The sequence below is a fragment of the Rhineura floridana genome, chromosome 3 (assembly GCF_030035675.1).
Source record: "Rhineura floridana isolate rRhiFlo1 chromosome 3, rRhiFlo1.hap2, whole genome shotgun sequence".
Lineage (NCBI taxonomy): Eukaryota > Metazoa > Chordata > Lepidosauria > Squamata > Rhineuridae > Rhineura > Rhineura floridana.
The window spans coordinates 171,952,969-171,970,928 of record NC_084482.1 but is presented as its reverse complement, the minus strand read 5'-3'; the positions used below and the strand labels follow the sequence as shown (position 1 = coordinate 171,970,928).

Below are 17,960 nucleotides of genomic sequence, written 5' to 3'. Positions count from 1 at the left end.
AAGAACATAATTGGCTACTTTTCACAGCATTCCCCTACTGCATGCTTCTAATAATTAACATGTTATCTGAGATGACTGGTAAACATAATTCAAAATCTTTCTTTGGAATGGGGCACCTGTGGCCCTTCAGACCTTTCTATCTGGCCCTTAGAATTCACCCCAGGACACACACCATCCTGAGCTACACCCCTCAGCCCAGCTGTGGAACCTCCTTAGTTGGGTTTGCTTGCCTGGAGTGTGTCCTTAAACTCTGATAACGTTTCTTGCTTGCCTGGATAGAGGGTAGATCAGGGTATGTCAGTGTGTATAGAAAGTAGCCTACTGTACAAACACACCATTTACATGTATTGCTCTGCTCACTTTTGCCTCTGGCTCTGTCCACCACTGGCATGTGGCCCCCAGAAACTTGCCCTGAAGGGAATGTGGCCTCAGGCTGAAAAAGTTTTCCCACCCGCTTTTAGAAAAGAGAAGAAGAAAAACTGCACTTTTTACCAGGACATTGTGTGAGCCACATACAGTATATTTCACCAAAAGCTAATAGAATAAAATGGTCTTCACATGACACCTAAAAAGCTAATATAGTAAGTGCAAGACGATGACCCCGAGGAGAGAATTCCACAATGGGAGGGCCGTAGCTCAGTGGCAGAACACATGATTTGCCTGCAAAAGGTCCCAGGTTCAACTTCTGGCATCTCCAGGTAGAGCTGGGAAAGATTCCTGCCTGAAACCATGGAGTGCTGCTGCCTGTCATTGTAGGCCTGGTGCCCTCCCGACGCTTTGGACAACTCCCATCAGCCTTAGCTAGCATGGGCTATGGTCAGAGGTGAAAGGAATTGTAATCCAACAACATCTGGAGGGAACCAGGCTAGGAAAGGTTGATGTAGACAATACTGGGCTCGATGGACCAATGGCCTGGCCCAGTATAATGCAGCTTATTAGGTGCCATATGTTCACAATAGGAACCACTGCTGAGAAGGCCCTAGCTCCACTAGCCGCTCATTGGAAAGTGGGAACACCTGGAATGCGTCTTCCAATGAACAGACACGCTGATGTGGAAGCAGGAAGTCCCATGGATAGGAATGCATTTGTTGAAGACGATATAGAGAAATAGGTGGCTCAACTGCAGGAAAATTCTTTAATATTACATCAAACCTTACATTTGGAAGTAATATGAAATATAACTGATAGGGAAAAGTATTTCTCCACAACTTCAGTAAAAAAGCAGGTATTATAGTTGGTCTCACCTCACTGATATAAATGCCAATGTCATCTTCATCATCAGTTCTGTAGCACACTGTAAGCCCAAACTTGTCTTGGCTGTTCACTCGATGCAAATCCACTTCCTAGGGCAAAGGAATCAGACACTGGTGACTGCCTGTCTTTTCAAATATGTGGAAATATTTTGCTTACGTGATCCAGTGTTTCTTTTTCTGTTTTTAAATGATTGCACTAGGTTAATTTACTGAGCTAGAAGTGATTATGGACACACAATCAATACTGGGGGCAATTGTAGCTCTTCCATCACTATGCAGTCAGTTTAGACTCTTTTATTGATCATATAGAAGAAAAATGGCCCATCTCTTATGGAATGGCAACACTAAAAAGATAAATAAATCTAAGAGTTTACAAACTTCTATTTTTAGTGCCACTACTACAGTATTTCTCAAGTCAGTCTTTGGAACCAAAGTTTTCAACATCCTTCAAAGAGTAACATCATTAGCTCAAGAGATAAGACTAATGAGTAAACACCAGGTCTATGCACTTCTATAACTTGCCGTGATGTTTGCTCTCTCAGTATGTTTTAGCATTCTCAGGACTCATGCAATGAAATTCTGGAATAATCTCTGATCCAAATACTTCAGTCCTGATCCAACCAAAGTTAGCCATGACTATACCCCATTAAAGGCACTAGTGAGTTGTAACTACATTGTTCTAACTGTTTCAATGGGTCTGAAGAATAACTAACCTGAGCTAAATTGGGCCCTTCATATGCTAGCAAGTACAAAAAAGCATAACATGAGGTTTTACATTAGGGGATACGTCAATACAAATCTTGATTGACAGAGAAAAGGAAAGGAAGACTTGAGCTTAAAATTAATTCTACCCCAAGAAAGCAAAGCTCACTGCAATTCTGTCTATATATATACGAATATGGTAAATATGACCAATTCAAGGTTCCCTCATATAGTAAGCATAGATTTGGCTCGTCGCCTGATTGCAGACTTCTGAGATTTAGTGGATGGACAGAATCAAAAGCAGTACTCTTCCAAGGTAGGATACTTGGAAGCCCACAGGGGACTAAATGGATTTATCAACATGGGAAGCTGCCTTTTACTGAGTCAGACCTTATTGCTTCTAACAGCTTCTCTGACACTGCTTTTTAACCATGCTGACATCCTCTTGGTCTTGATGGCAACTTTCCTGAGCTTCAGTATACAGTGTATCTGAGCTTTTAATAACGTGTTCTTAATAACAACCAAGGATTCTAGAAAATGGAAGCCTTGCCCAAATGAGTTCTCTCCCTGCCCCCTCCAGATGCGGTGCACAACTACAGCTAAAGTTCAGGGTTGCCTCTGCTCTGTTCTAGGGTGCAGTCATTTAGGGTACTTAGTAGTGTTAACTATTTGCCATGATCCGAACATGCATTTGCCCATTTTATTTTTGCCAAGGGAAATTCTTACCCAATAGTTTTTATGTATGGTTTCTCCAACGGCTAGAACAGCCTTCCCCAGCCTGGTGTCCTCCAGATATTTTGGACTACACCTCCCATCATCTCCAACCATTGGAAGCTATAGTCCACAACATCTGGAGGGCACCATGTCTCTTTCCCTCTGCTTCAATTAAGCAGTGTCATTTTCAGATGCTTGGCAAGTGCAAATGTGAGTGTTAGTGTTTTAGATGACACACCTTCCAAAGATTCATTGTACTGGAAATACACAGTTGTTTCACGATCTGTGAAAAAGTGGCCTGTAATAGGGTAGTGAGAAAATCATTATACAGCCACGAGAGTATACTATAGTCAGCGTGTTTTTTTTGTATTCCACAATGTTAAATTGAAAATACCCCCATGCCATTCTGATGCTTCCCATAAGCTCATTTCAAAACAAAACCTTACAAAACTTATAATCCTGAATTCAGAAACGCTTGCTTAACAACCCTCTCAATTTTCATGGCAATACACAAAACAGTCAGAGAGAATCAAAAGTTCAAAGTGTAAAAAGAGAGAAAAACCAGACCCGTTTTGGACATTTTTCTGTCAAGAGTTCTCATAAACTGTTGAAATTAATTAAAAATCAGCCACATTCACAGAGTACTTGTAATACTATTCCTAACCTTGCCACATACTCTGGCCTTCATCTTCTGCAGTTTAAAAGTTTAAAAATTGTCTGGCTGATTTTTAATTAATTTAAGAAATTTAGCATTCAATTGAATAATATCGGGGATACTCAGTAAGAACCAGCTGTCAGTGTTCTAAAAGCCAGACTCACAGCTGCTGGGCTTGGCTAATCAGGGGGCCACACCCACACCAGACCTTTTTTTCCCTTTATACAGTCATGGCTTCCCCCCAAAGAATCCTGGGAAGTGTGGTTTGTGAAGGGTGCTGAGAGGAGACTCCTATTCGCCTGACAGAGCTCCAGTGGCCAGAGTGGTTTAGCAGTCAGCTGTTCTGATTGAAGCTCTGTGAAGCACCCTCTGTGAAGCACCCTTCACCAACTACACTTCCCAGGATTCTTTGGGAGAAGCCATGACTATCTAAAGGGAAATAAAGGCCTGGTGTGGATGTGGCCAGGAATAGCTTTGGTTTAAATTTGGGTGGGAGGCGTGTCTGCTGTAGAATAAAAAGGTGAGGGAAATGCTGAAAAGCAATGATACTGTTCACAATGTTGTTCTTTTGGAAAGGAAAGGGGCTTCCCCTCTGCCCAGTGCCCACCCATCCAATCTCCTCTCCCCCTCCCTCCCTCCTCCCCCACCAGGTCAGTTTCACCTATCCTAAGCATGATTGCACAGGAGTAAATCCCACTGAACTCAAAAAGCACGCAAATGATCAAGTCTGCCCTCCCCTCTTCCTCCCTCCTATCCCCTCCCTTCTGCCCCTTCCCTCCCCCTTCTTTCACCCCTTCCTTCCCCTCCTCCCCCTTCCCCCTCCTCCTCCATGCCAGTTTTACCTATTCTAGGACTATGACCTGGGAGACCAGGGTTCGAATCCCCACAGAGCCATGAAGCTCACTGCGTGACCTTGGGCCAGTCACTGCCTCTCAGCCTCAGAGGAAGGCAAAGGTAAACCACCTCTGAGTAATGCTTACCATGAAAACCCTATTCATAGGGTCACCATAAGTCAGAATTGACTTGAAGGCAGTCCATTTCATTTTCAAGCATGATTGCACAGGAGCAAATCCCATTGAACTCAATTAGCATGCAAATGATCAATCCATTCTCAGCAACCTTTTCAAGCATGCAAATGATCAAACCTGCCCTTCCCTCCTCCTCCCTCCCATTACCTTCTTTTGCACCTTCCCTCCCCCTTCCTTCATCCCTTCCCCTCCCCTTCCTTCCCCCTCCTCCTCCTTCTGCTCCCCTCTCCCCCTTTCTCTTTCCCTCTATTCTCCCTTCTCGCTCCCCCTCCCCATGGTCAGCTTTACCTATCCTAACCATGATTGCATAGGAGTAAATCCCACTGAACTCAATAAGCATGCAAATAATCAGACCTGCCTTTCCCCTCCTTCCCCACTCCTCTCCCTTCCTCCTCCCCTCCCCTCTTCTTTATTCCTCCTCCCCTACCCACTCGTGGCCTCCCCCCCATGGTCAGTTTTACCTATCCTAAGCATGATTGCATGGGAATAAATCCCACTGAACTCAATAAATATGCAAATGATCAATCCATTCTCAGCAACCTTGTACAGGATCCCATTTCTTACCTCCTGGATTAAAAAGCAGAGAAATTCACTAATAGGCAAAAAACTTTGGGGTTTAAGAACGTACCTATAGGCAACAGATCCTTCTATCAAACTTTTAAAAGCAGGGAAATTGGGCAGCTATAGTGAATGCACCAGGGGAGCAGAAGACCTGACCTCTTCTCTGAGGTATTGTACTGCCTTACAAATGCAAACACAATTTGGGTTGGTCTTTCACAGTCCAATCCAGTTCCTGTGTAGGTTGGAAGAGCTGGGTAACATGTGCCTCTGAGCATATGGTGAGTGGTGGCAACACCTCTAATCAGCCCAAATAACAGAAACAAGACATGTGCTGTGCTGATCTTGTTTTAGCAAGGAGGAAGCAACTATTTTAAGACAGCAGATAGTCGCTTTAAATATGTTTGATTTACTTTGCAATTTTATTGGTTTCCTATAGTAAATCATTCTCTTTTGTTTCTTTGCTAGCTTCTGTTTCTGTGAATATGTGAAGTACAGTAACACTTTGCAACACTAAAAAAAGCTCCAAAAAGAGTTGTGGAATAATGGCACTGACTGTTCTGCAGAATAGTTTCCACTGGACATGAGGAGTATCTCAGTTTGCACAAGATAAAACAGTGGGAGGTGCAATATATTCTAGCAAAATTCTAGGCGTGCTTTATATTTTTAATAGACCGTGCCCACCTTTCCTTAAGTGCAGTAGATTTAGCTTAGCAGGCTGAACATATGCATCTTGGGCAGGCTAAGTTTGTTTTTTTCCAACAGCTAGAGACATTGTTTAAGTAACAACATATTGTAATCAGTATGATTTTACATCAAAGTGCAGTTTCAGATTCAACTTTAATGTGCCAAAAACAGAAATAGAGCACAACCTCCAGTTTGAAACACAAAAGGTTGTCTTCACCATCATATGACATTGATCAATAAAAGGCTTTGAAATTAATAACAATAAATTTGACACAGATTTCTAGGATGAATAATGAGAGAAATATATTTTTTTAGGTTAGAATCTCTGTAGAAACAGTAATAACAGAAAAGAAGCAAAGTAAGAAGAACACCAACAAACATACAAAAATGTAATTCTCCATCTTTGGAGAATATCTCAGAGAGGAGGTCAGGTCTCCTGCTCCCCTGGTGCATTCACTATAGCTGCCCAATTCCCCTGCTTTTTAAAATTTGATAGAAATATATGTTGGCTGTAGGTACGTTCTTAAACCGCAAGGGTTTTTTTTGCCTATTAGTGAATATAAGCAAATGTGGATTCCATCTAATCTGGTTGCATGACATGCTGAATGAATATGAGAGGGGGCTGATTTAAAACTATGCACTTTTTTGACTACTACTACTGCTTATTATTGCTATCACAATGCTGATACTGATGGGAGACTTCTATAGCAACATTCACTACAGAGCAATTTACAAAAAAAGGTAATATAAAACAAAATACATAATATGCAAAGCATTAAGAGTTGTATCCAATGTTAGTCCTACTCAGAGTAAATACATTGAAAGTAATGGACATGGCTAACTTGAGTCTATTAATTCCAGTAGGCCTGTCCTTAGTAGGCCTAACACTAAATATAACCCCCCAAAATAGTTATTGTAAAATACACAAATAACAGTTAGTAGTATCATAAAAATGACAAGTCTGAGCATTTTTCCCCTTTTAAATGTCATACCTTTGTATTGTCAAAATTCAGTACAGAGTGGTTAAATTCTGCACCCAATGCAGATAATCAATATTGTGCCATCGAGATACTTATAAGCTGAACTCTGACATGCCTCTGATTCTCCAAGGACCCTCCTTATGTTGGACTATAACTCTTATCAGCCTTGGCCAGGGTGGCCTATGCTCAGGGATAATGGGAACTATTGTTCAAAACATCTGCAGGGGACCAAGTTGGGGAAGGCAAGGTTAATCCTTTGCAGTGCTACTTGTAGTATTAAACATCACGATGCTCTTTTAGATGGATTTTTGTCAACCTAGAACACTTTACAGGGTTCCCCAGACCTCTACAATCAAATATAAATGCTTCGAAACTACAACCCATCATACCATGTCAAATATGCATCTCAACCACCATCTCTGGAAAAGAAATGACATAGCCTCCAAACAAACGATAAGTGGGCATCACGTCTCCAACCCTGATGACTCTCATGTTGTTCATGTCAGATTGATAATTAAAGGGGTGAACTATACATATTCCCTAAAGTTTCCTCTAACCCTTTCCCCCCTTTCCAAGTCAACAACAGGATGGTGAGACTAGACTAGAGCCCTCATCTCCTGAGGGATAACACCAAAGATGCCACCTTTACCATTGGGTTGTGTATTCAGGGAACAACATAGGAACCTTCCCCAGCTCCAACAGCTGAAGATGTTTTAATGTATTTGTATGTTCTTATTCTGTACGTCGCCCAGAGTGGCTGGATAATCAGCCAGATGGGCAACAAACAAACAAACAAACAAACAAACAAACAAGATAGTATTGTCTCCACAGCAGGGGCTTGATGAGAAATAAATTGCAGAAAAGCAGATACTGGATAGTCAGCTCTAGAAATGGCTTACTATCCCTGGAATGCTCTGCAGAAATGCTGACTCTTCCTGATCCGCAGACTTGCAAAGAGCTAGTAATCAGAGGCTTGATTTCCAGGATCCCAGTTACAAGGCGTGTTCTTAACCCACTTTGTTGCCCTGCTCCTCTTCAGAAGCGGTAGATTCAATGAGGAAATATTTTGTGATCTTTATATTCTGAAGACTAAAAGCAGATCGCATCCCTCTTCAGGGGTATATGTGGAACGAAAAGAGCACCGGTGTGTGATAATGAGTCTGGAAGGGAAGCTCCATTGGTACTGGATCTTCATTACCATTAAAGCCTCTGTTATCAGTGTTACCTACTAGATAATTTCTGGGGCAATATTCTGGATGCTCTGGATAGGATGTTCTTGAAATGGAAACAATCCCCATTGGCAGGCCTCATTTAGGATATTTTTATTTTGTTCCATGCTGAAGAAAGCACATATGAATTTTCCAAGGGCACAATCTGGCAGAAGTAGTTGTTTGGCTAATTCCATGTGTCCTTTCTATTAGCGGTGCTACTTGTCCTCCAGATACCACAGCTGGGCTAGCCAGCCAGGAATAAAGGCACTTGGACTGGTATCTTCACAATGAAATACATTTTTAAATATTGTGAACAATTAGAGAGTGCATTTCCTCTTCTGCTTCTAGATCTGCCAGTGATGAGTGTATTTAGGAACCCGATATGAACCCGATATGAACCTACCCATACACTGCGTGCAACATCGAAGGCCCTCCTCCGGGTACCGACTCATAAAGAGGCCCGGAGGATGACAACAAGAACTAGGGCCTTCTCAGTGGTGGCCCCCGAACTATGGAATAGTCTTCCTGACGAGGTGCGCCTGGCGCCAACATTGTTATCCTTTCGGCGCCAGGTTAAAACCTTCCTCTTTTCCCAGGCATTTTAACATATTTTAGCATATTTAGCACATTCTGGTATTCTAAATTTAAATTGTGTAATATGTTTTTAGCTCTGGGGAATTTTTGTGGTATATTTGTATTTACTATGTGATTTTATTATATTACTGTATTTTTATATTTATGTTGTACATCGCCCAGAGAGCCGTTGGCTGTGGGAGGTATAGAAATTGAATAAAATAAATAAATAAATAAATAAATAATTTAGAGCAGTAAGCACAACGGTTAAAGCCAGATATGGTGCTGAAGCAGAGAGCCTTAAGTGACTGCCGCTGTTGCTGATGCACCATCCCATCCTGGATTTGCATGATGCACTATATCATAATGCACAAATATAGTGGGCAGAATGGAAACCTTGTGGAATGGAGAGAACCAGTGGGATATGGTTATCTCAGGCTACAAACTCTATAGGAAGGACAGGGAAGGGCATACTGGTCACTCTGTACATCAAAGAGGACACAGAGCCCAATAAGCTAGAATCCCAAAAGGGGTAGATTCCTCCAGAGAATCATTGTGGATGGCAATACCAGGTCCCAAGATTGATTTAGTATTGAGAATGTATTATCACCCACCTCAACAAAAATGCCCGGGTGATCTTGAGATGGAGAATGAAATCAAGGAGGAAATGTTATAGTAATTGTTGGCTTAAAATACTTAGACTGGGTAAGCATATGTTACAGTCACAACAAGGAGTTAAAATTTCTAGATACCCTAAATGGCTGTGTCATAGACCAGTTGGCCATGGAACCAACTAAAAGGGAGTTGACTCAGGTCTTAATCTTAACTGGCACCTGGTATGAGATGTAAGTATTAAAAGAATTGGGAGCAGTGACCACAGTGCTGTCAAATTCAACATATATGTAAGCTGACAATTGCCAAGAAAGTCCAACATAGTCATACTTAACTTTAAAAGAGGAAGCTTCCCCAAAGTGACAAGATTAGCAAAAAGGTAGTTGAAAGGGAAAGTTAAGAAGGTCAAATCGCTCATGAATATGGGGGGAGTATTCAAAGCCATAATCACAGAAATTTGGCTAGAATGTATACCACAGAATCTTTTTTTTTACAGTATGTGGAATTCGCCCTTATTATCTCTCTAATGAGAGTAAATAACATTTTCTAAAACAATTACAAATTTGTATAATTTAACACTAAATCTGCATACTTTAGCATAGTCCTTTGGATAAACCAACCTAAAATGACAGCTCAATATTTAGCAGAACACTGAGCCCCAAACAGCTCTTGGGTTACTCATTGCTTAGAACTGATTTAAGTAATACACATGTTTTCTTAAACACTTGGGAAAACTGGTAGTACATACAAACAATGCTGTAATAATGGGCTTGAAATCCATTTAAAAATCCCCACGTTTTTGAGGAAAAGGGGGAAAGCATACCCTGTGTTCAGACTGAAAGGGAGATTGCTGGCTTTCTCCTCCTGGTATTAATGCATTAAAAGTCCTAATAACATAATGGTCTACCCTCTGAGCATCTCTCAATTTCAACCCGCAGTGCCATTCACCCAGGGAAGACAATAAAACTCACCAATATGAATAATTTATTGGCATGTCTAGATGACAGCTGCCATGATAAGCAATCTCTTGTTATTTACTTGTCAACATGTGTAATTTGTTTTTTTTTTTAAACAGAGCAGTAAATGTCAGTGACATTTCAGATGGTATTTAAATGATTTTCAATCAATAGGCACTATTGTGAATGGCTCCACACTCTCTTGTCGTGCTTTCTTTTGTTACAGAAAGGTTGAATGCATCAGTATAGTGGCAGAAGTTTTTCCATATTTCTAAGGCTTTGCCATTATTTTACAAAGGGGATTGAAATTGATCAATAAGGAAGATTAGATAATGTCAGCCAAGTGCAGTTGCTGGGGTCATTACTTTAGGTTTTATCTAGCAAATGGAAATGAAGTCAGTAAACTTTGGTTTTAATTGATGTTTAGGAAAGTTGCTGCCTTTTCCTTTAAAAAAACAAAAACAAAACAGATTTATACAATTTACAGAGCAATCCAAAAGGTATCAGGGTAGGGAACTGATGGTGGATGACTTGCCATGTCCCAAGCATTTTATCTTTCCTTTTCTTTTTAAAAATGAGGTCTGGTGTTATGTTTTCTGCTCTTTTGGCAGAATGGGAAGTCCATATATCCTTTGGTTCCATGCCTTCCCCCGGTATGCCCCCAATCTGCCCCCTTTTTATCTCTACTGATGTTGTAGCTGTGACAGTGGTAAGGTCGGGGGGACCTCATAAGGGTGGATCTCCCTCTCCATGGGTAGGCCTTTCTCTCTACCTTCGGAGGAGGAAATCTGAAACTTCCTATGGCCCCTGGGACACCCTCCTAGAGACCATAGGGTTGTAGTTTTAACATAGCAATGTTTAAATTAAGAAATGTACATGGCATTCATAATTAACAGCCTATAACAATGACACACTTTAGTTTGTTGAAGGAATACATTAGGTTATAGAATGCGTTGCAACAATCCAGTCTGAAAGTTACCAGAGCATGGAGTACCATGGGTAAGCCATCTCTGTTCATAAAGTGCTGTAGCTGCCAAACCAGCTGCAACTAGAAAAAAGGCACTCCTAGCCACCAAGGACACCTGAGCCACCAGGGACTAAGCTGAATCCAAGAGCACCCTGAAGCTACAGGCCCCACCTTTCCAGTGGAATGCAATCCTGTCCAGGACAGGCCGTCTCCCCACCTCCTGGACTCAGGACACACAACACTTCTGTCTTTTCAAGATTCAATTTATTGAATTGAAGTTGAATTTATATCAAAGACAAGTGATGGTTTACTATACATTTTGGAAAGTTGTCTGTTTGCTATGCACTTGGACACCTCTTAAGACATAACCAAATTTTGCATGGTAGTTCCCGAGATCAAGCAGCAAGTCTTCTATGTTTGAATACAACTGGATGCCATTTTGAATCAAGATGGCGGACCAAACCTTTTAAAACTACACTGATTTGGTTTCTTAGAATTCCTGAGCAATGTCAGGTACAAGGCAGATAGTATTACCATTCATTAATAGGCAAAAAACCTTGCGGTTTAAGAACGTACCTACAGTAGGGCTCCACTCATACCGCAGGTTATATTCCAGGTCCCCACTGAAAAGTGAAAACTGCCAGAAAGTGGACCCCTACTGTATTCTAGCCACTGTGCTCCAGCTGTCAGCGATCAGCTGTAGCATGCAACCTCCCCACGCTCCAGTTGACAGCGATCAGCTGTAGCATGTGAGCTGCCCACGTTACAGCTGTAGCGTGCAGTCAGCTGTAGTGTGGGGAGCTCATGCGCTACAGCTGATTGCTGTCAGCTGGAGAGTGGTGGCTGGAGCTCCCCGCTCTACAGCTGATTGCCCCGCTGGTGCTGCCATACTAGTGGAACACCGAAAAGCGGGGCACCAAACAGCGGGGCCCTACTGTATAGCCAACAGATATTTCTATCAAACTTTAAAAAGCAGGGGAATTGGACAGCCACAGTGAATGGACCAGGGGAGCAGGAGCCCTAATCTCCTCTCTGAGATATTGAACTGCCCTACAAATCTGTAAAAATGCAAACACAATTTGGGTTGGTATTTCACAGTCCAATCCACTTCCTGTGTAGCTTGGAAGAATTGGGTAACATGTGACTGATACTTATAAGCCAAATTCTGACATGCCTCTGATTTTCCAAGGACCCTCCTTATGTTGGACTATAACTCTTATCAGCCTTGGCCAGGGTGTCCTATGCTCAGGGATAATGGGAGCTGTTGTTCAAAACATCTGCAGGGGACCAAGTTGGGGAAGGCAAGGTTAATCCTTTGGAGTGCTTCTTGTAGTACTAAACATCACGATGCTCTTTTAGATGGATTTTTGTCAACCTAGTACACTTTACAGGGTTCCCCAGACCTCTACAATCAAATATAAATGCTTCGAAACTACAACCTATCATACCATGTCAAATACGCATCTCAACCACCATCTCTGGAAAAGAAATGACATAGCCTCCAAACAAACGATAAGTGGGCATCACGTCTCCAACCCTGATGACTCTCATGTTGTTCATGTCCGATTGGTAATTAAAGGGGTGAACTATACATATTCCCTAAAGTTTCCTCTAACCCTGTCCCAGTCAACAACAGGATGGTGAGACTAGACTAGAGCCCTCATCTCCTGAGGGATAACACCAAAGATGCCATCTTTACCATTGGGTTGTGTATTCAGGGAAAAACATAGGAACCTCCCCCAGCGCCAACAGCTGAAGATAATATTGTCTCCACAGCAGGGGCTTGATGAGAAATAAATTGCAGAAATGCAGATACTGCGTAGTCAGCTCTAGAAATGGCTTACTATCCCTGGAATGCTCTGCAGAAATGCTGACTCTTCCTGATCCGCAGACTTGCAAAGAGCTAGTAATCAGAGGCTTGATTTCCAGGATCCCAGTTACAAGGCGTGTTCTTAACCCACTTTGTTGCCCTGCTCCTCTTCAGAAGCGGTAGATTCAATGAGGAAATATTTTGTGATCTATATATATTCTGAAGACCAAAAGTGGAGGGCGGAGGGGAGGGGAAGCAGAAGGGGGGATTGGAATGGGATGGGAGAGGGGAAGGAGGAGTGATGGAAGGGGGGAAGGTGCAAGAGGAAGGAGATAGGAGGGAGGGAGGGCAGGTTTGATCATTTGCACGCTTATTGAGTTCAGTGGGATTTACTCCTGTGCAATCATGCTTAGGATAGGTGAAACTGACCTGGGGGAGGGGCAGGGGTAGGAAGAGGGCACGAAGGGGAGTGGAGTGGATGAGACTGGGTGGGTGGGCACTTGGCAGAGGGGAAGCCCCTTTCCTTTCCAAAAAACAACATTGTGAATAGTATCATTGTTTTTCAGCATTTCCCCTACCTTTTTATTCTACAGCAGGCACAAGTAGCCTCCCACCCAAATTTAAACTAAAACTGTCCCCGGCCACATCCACAGCAGGCCTTAATTTCACTTTAGACAGTCCTGGCTTTTCCCAAATAATCCTGGGATGTGTAGTTACTAAAGGGTGCTGAGAGTTGCTAAGAGAGGCTCTGTTCCCCTCACAGACCTTTAGTCAGAGCGGCTGACTGTTAAACCACTCTGGCCAGTGGAGCTCTGTTAGGGGAATAGGAGTCTTCTCTCAGCACCCTTCAGAGACTACGCTTCCCATGATTCTTTGGGGGAAGCCATGACTGTATAAAGGGAAAAAAAGGTCTGGTGTGGGTGTGTCCTGCTGATTAGGCAAGTAGCCATGAGTTTGGCTTTTAGAACACTGATAGTTGGTTCTTATTGAGCATGCCCTACATTGTAATTGAGTTCAATGCAAAATTACTTAAATTAATTAAAAATCAGCCAGGTATTTTTTTAATGTTTAAACTGCGGAAGATGAAGGTCAGAGTATGTGGCAAGATCAGTAATAGGAGTACAGGTACTCTGTGAACATGGCTGATTTTTAATTAATTTCAACAGATTATGAGAACTCTGACAGAAAAAAGTCCAAAAAGGGTCTGGTTTCTCTTTCTCTCTCTTTACACTTTGAACTTTTGATTCTCTCTGACTGTTTTGTGTATCGCCATGAAAATTTAGAGGGTTGTTAAGCAAACATTTCTGAGTTCAGGACGATAAGTTTTGTAAGGTTTTGTTTTGAAATGAGCTTATGGGAAGCATCAGAATGGCATGGGGGCATTTTCAATTTAACATTGTGGAATGAGAAAAATCCATTCTGACTATAGTATACAGCCACTCTTGTGGCTGTATAATAAACACAATCTGAGCTAATCCAACCATATTCAAGTGTATAAATCAAGAAGTATTTTTTAGAACTGAGGTCAAGTTTTATCTTTCAAAAATGCTTTAGTATCTTATGCTTTTGATTTCATTCTCATGTATTTCAACAGTGAGGTTGAGGTTTTCAATATGCTTGAAAACCAGAATGCATCACATCCCCACCCCCTTTTATGCTTTTCTGTTTGGGATATACTGTTTGCAGGAAAATCACTTGAGAAATATCAAAAATACACAGACACACAAACACATCTGAGAAAATAGTACTCAGGCAAATGGTCTTTCTAAAAAATTCCCTTCAGACACTAAGAGCAGGTGTTTAGTACCTGAATTTTTATGAGTGATTAGATGTAGACTCACCCTTGGGTCCTATCCCCCCGCCCTTGTTAGAAGTAGAAATAACTGGGATTTGATGCTAGCCGAGATATGATAATTTTGTGTGCATAGAAAGAAGAATAGCTGTTTCCTAGTTGCCTACGCCTCAATAAAGTTTTAATATAATCATAAAACTTCAAAAGATTTTATGGACATCAACTCTATAAATGTTAAAAGCATCGAAACAAAGAAAAATTTTCATTTCCAGAGTACTTTTTGGAACAGACTTTTTTGCTTAAAAAAAATAAAACCCTGTAAGTACTAAGATGTTCATTATCATTACACAGAATAATTCACAGACTTGTACTTGCTTCTCAAAAAGTAATAATACAATATTTTGGTTAACATGGCTAAAGGTGTATAGATTTTTCATGTCCTATGGCACCAAGAAAGCCACTAAGAGAACGTCTACTTGAATACTGACTGGCACAAAGACCACAAGTGAAGGGGGTTTCTGCAGTGAATGCAAACAGGACTTGAATTCACAGTCTCTACAGATATAGTTATATGTTTCACATCCTAATCCCGAACATGTCTTCACATTAATAAATGTGGCTGTAGCAAGCTGCAGTGTAAGAGAAATGCCATGTATTATGCTATTACAGCTTAGAATATGCACAGAGATCCACTGCAGGCCTACTGGAGTGAATGCAGCATGTGCAGCCATTGTGAAGGATGATTGTACCCTAATTGTCTTAGAAGTCAGGAATGATCTAAAGACGATACATATTATAAGTGTTATGAGTAAGCATTAACATAACTTTTTGAGATGTAGATTATCCTTTTCTTATGTAGAGCTCTGATAAAACCAAAGCATGTGCAGATATGAGATCTCTGAATTTGCAATGGATGCAAGACAATTACATAAAATTATTCTGGCCCTATGCCAAATGGCAGCAGATAACGAAAGCTAAACAACCTGAATACTAAAATACAAGTGCTATTTACAGTGAGACAAGAATACAGTAATGTGTTATATTATTATGCCTGTGGCCATTCATAACAGTAAGATTTCAAAACAAAAGATAAGAGCAAAGTAGCTTCTGTATACTCAAAAGGTGATTTGTGCTCAACAGATTATTATATTGTGTTGCAAACAATCTTCTGTTGGGGCAGTTTAACTTTTCAAAAGGACACAAATAAGTGCTTGTATTGGAAATGAATTTCCCTTGCTCTCTGGAGTGAGTGGGGCTATAAGATATTGAACCTAGGTGCTTTCCCCTATTTTGTCAGACAGACATTTGATATTGTAAGACTGTATTCCGATAAAGAGTCTCATCAGAAAACATGTTTGCTGCACATACACTGATGTTTCCTGCAGCAAAATGTGAAGCACAGATTTCATGAAAATGGAAATGGACTGCCTTCAAGTCGATTCTGACTTAAGGCAACCCTATGAATAGGGTTTTCATAGTAAGCAGTATTCAGAGGTGGTTTACCATTGCCTTCCTCTGAGGCTCAGAGGTAGTGACTAGCCCAAAGTCACCCAGTGAACTTCATGGCTGTGTGGGGATTTGAACCCTGGTCTTCCACGTCGTAGTCCAACACCTTAACCACTACACCACACTGGTACATCTATATATATTTACCCTGTTTACATGCATATGGGAATGTTATCCTGATTAGGGTTCTCAGAAATGTTTACGTCTTCCATACTTTACCATGGAAATATACTGGCATTTGCATAGTATATTTCCACGAAAAGTGTGAAATTTGCCCCATGCAATTTATCCACTACTGAGAGCATAGGGTTTAAAATGGAAGAAAATTGCATTTACTTTCCATTGAATAGAGAAAGTAAAGTCTGCATGAACTAGGCCTGACGATGCTATCATTTGGACAAGGAAATAGAAAACAACAACACCACCACAACAGAGATGTTGAATCTGGCGAAATAAGGTAAAAGGAAGCTGTGGGGTAGAATCGTAGAGATGGAAGGGGCCTAGAAGGACATTGAGTCCAACCCCTTCCAACTTCACGCATACTCAGCAGCTGACTGTCCAGCTGCCTCTTGAATGCCTCCCGTGCCCACCACCTCCCTAGGTCATTGGTTCCATTGTTGTACTGCTCTAACAGTTAGGAAGTTTTTCCTGATGTTCAGTTGAAATCTGGCTTCCTGTAACTTGAGCCCATTATTCCATGTCCTGCACTCTGGGACAATCGAGAAGAGATCCTGGCCCTCCTCTATGTGGCAACTATTCAAGTACTTGAAGAGTGCTATCATATCTCCTCTCAGTCTTCTCTTCTCAAGGATAAACATGCCCAGTTCTTTCAGTCCCTACTCATACAGCTTTGTTTTCAGTCTCCTAATAATCCTTGTTGCCTTCCTCTAAATCTGTTCCAGTTTGTCTGCAACCATCTTAAAGTATGGTGTCCAGAATTGAATGCAGTACTCAAGATGAGGCCTAACCAGTGTCGAACAGAGGGGAACTAATACTTCGCGCAATTTGGAAACTATCTTTCTGTTAACGCAGCCTAAAATAGCATTTGCCTTTTTTGCAGCCACATCACTGTTATGTAAATTTGTATAGATATTAGCAGAGATTGTCAATGGTCTGAGCCCACGAGGTTCATCTTGTCTCACAGCTTACAATGTGTGACTTTGCCCAACACCTTCGTGAGAGCGTCTGCAGTCATGTCTTCTGTTGGACAATACTCCATCTTGAGTAGTCCTCTGCAGTAGGTATCTCTAATGAAATGGTGCTTCACGTCTATGTGCTTGGTTCATGAACTCACCCCTTCTGACTCCATGAGTCTGTTGCATCCTTGGTTGTCCTCATGCATCACAACAGGCCCATGTATAGAGATGCCTAAATCTTTGAATGGTTCAAGTAGGCTTTGCATATCCCACTAGTTTGGGATCTTGGGTACCTGCTAGCTTCAGTTTCATGGTTGTAGTGCCCTTTAGATATCTCACCATTATCTTTATTGCTTCCCAGTCCTTCTTGGTTGGCGAGCTGGTTTTTGGCACTGCTACCACTGCTACCACCACATCTGCTACCACCACATCTGGCCTGGTAACTATTGATATACAGATGTTCTCTGATGGCTTGTTTTGTATCTGTCGATGTTTCCTTTAGCATCTGGCTTTTTCTTGAATTTCCTCTTGTAGCCTACAGCTTTCCTTTCTTGAGGAAGCTTGGTCAGTGTCCAAATTTTATTTTTGTGTAGTGCTTCCAGCTCTTCATTGGCTGCCTGCCTCCGCCTCTCAGCTTCAGCTTTGGGTAAGGCTTCAATCTCTTTCCAGGTCTCTGGTTCTGGAAGTTCATCTCTCATGAGGTAAGCAAGTCTCTCTGGTGGGACACCTCTGTTTGTGTGTTCAGAGTGTCTGGGTGCTGGGTGCTGGTGCTTCGGCTGCCCCTTCTGGCTCCGTTGCCTGTTCTGGCTCAGACTCCTCG

The 17,960-nt window shown here is 41.7% G+C and overlaps 1 protein-coding gene across 5 annotated transcripts in view; it reads right to left on the bottom strand.

Annotated features, from left to right (window-relative positions):
- Positions 1–17,960, bottom strand: part of PDZRN3 (PDZ domain containing ring finger 3) — a 284,005-nt gene that overhangs the window by 6,340 nt on the left and 259,705 nt on the right. For all 5 annotated transcript variants that reach the window (XM_061618594.1, XM_061618593.1, XM_061618595.1 and 2 more), the window contains one exon: positions 1,245–1,343. In XM_061618594.1, coding sequence (XP_061474578.1) covers positions 1,245–1,343 — 99 coding nt within the window. The remainder of the gene's footprint in view (positions 1–1,244; positions 1,344–17,960) is intronic.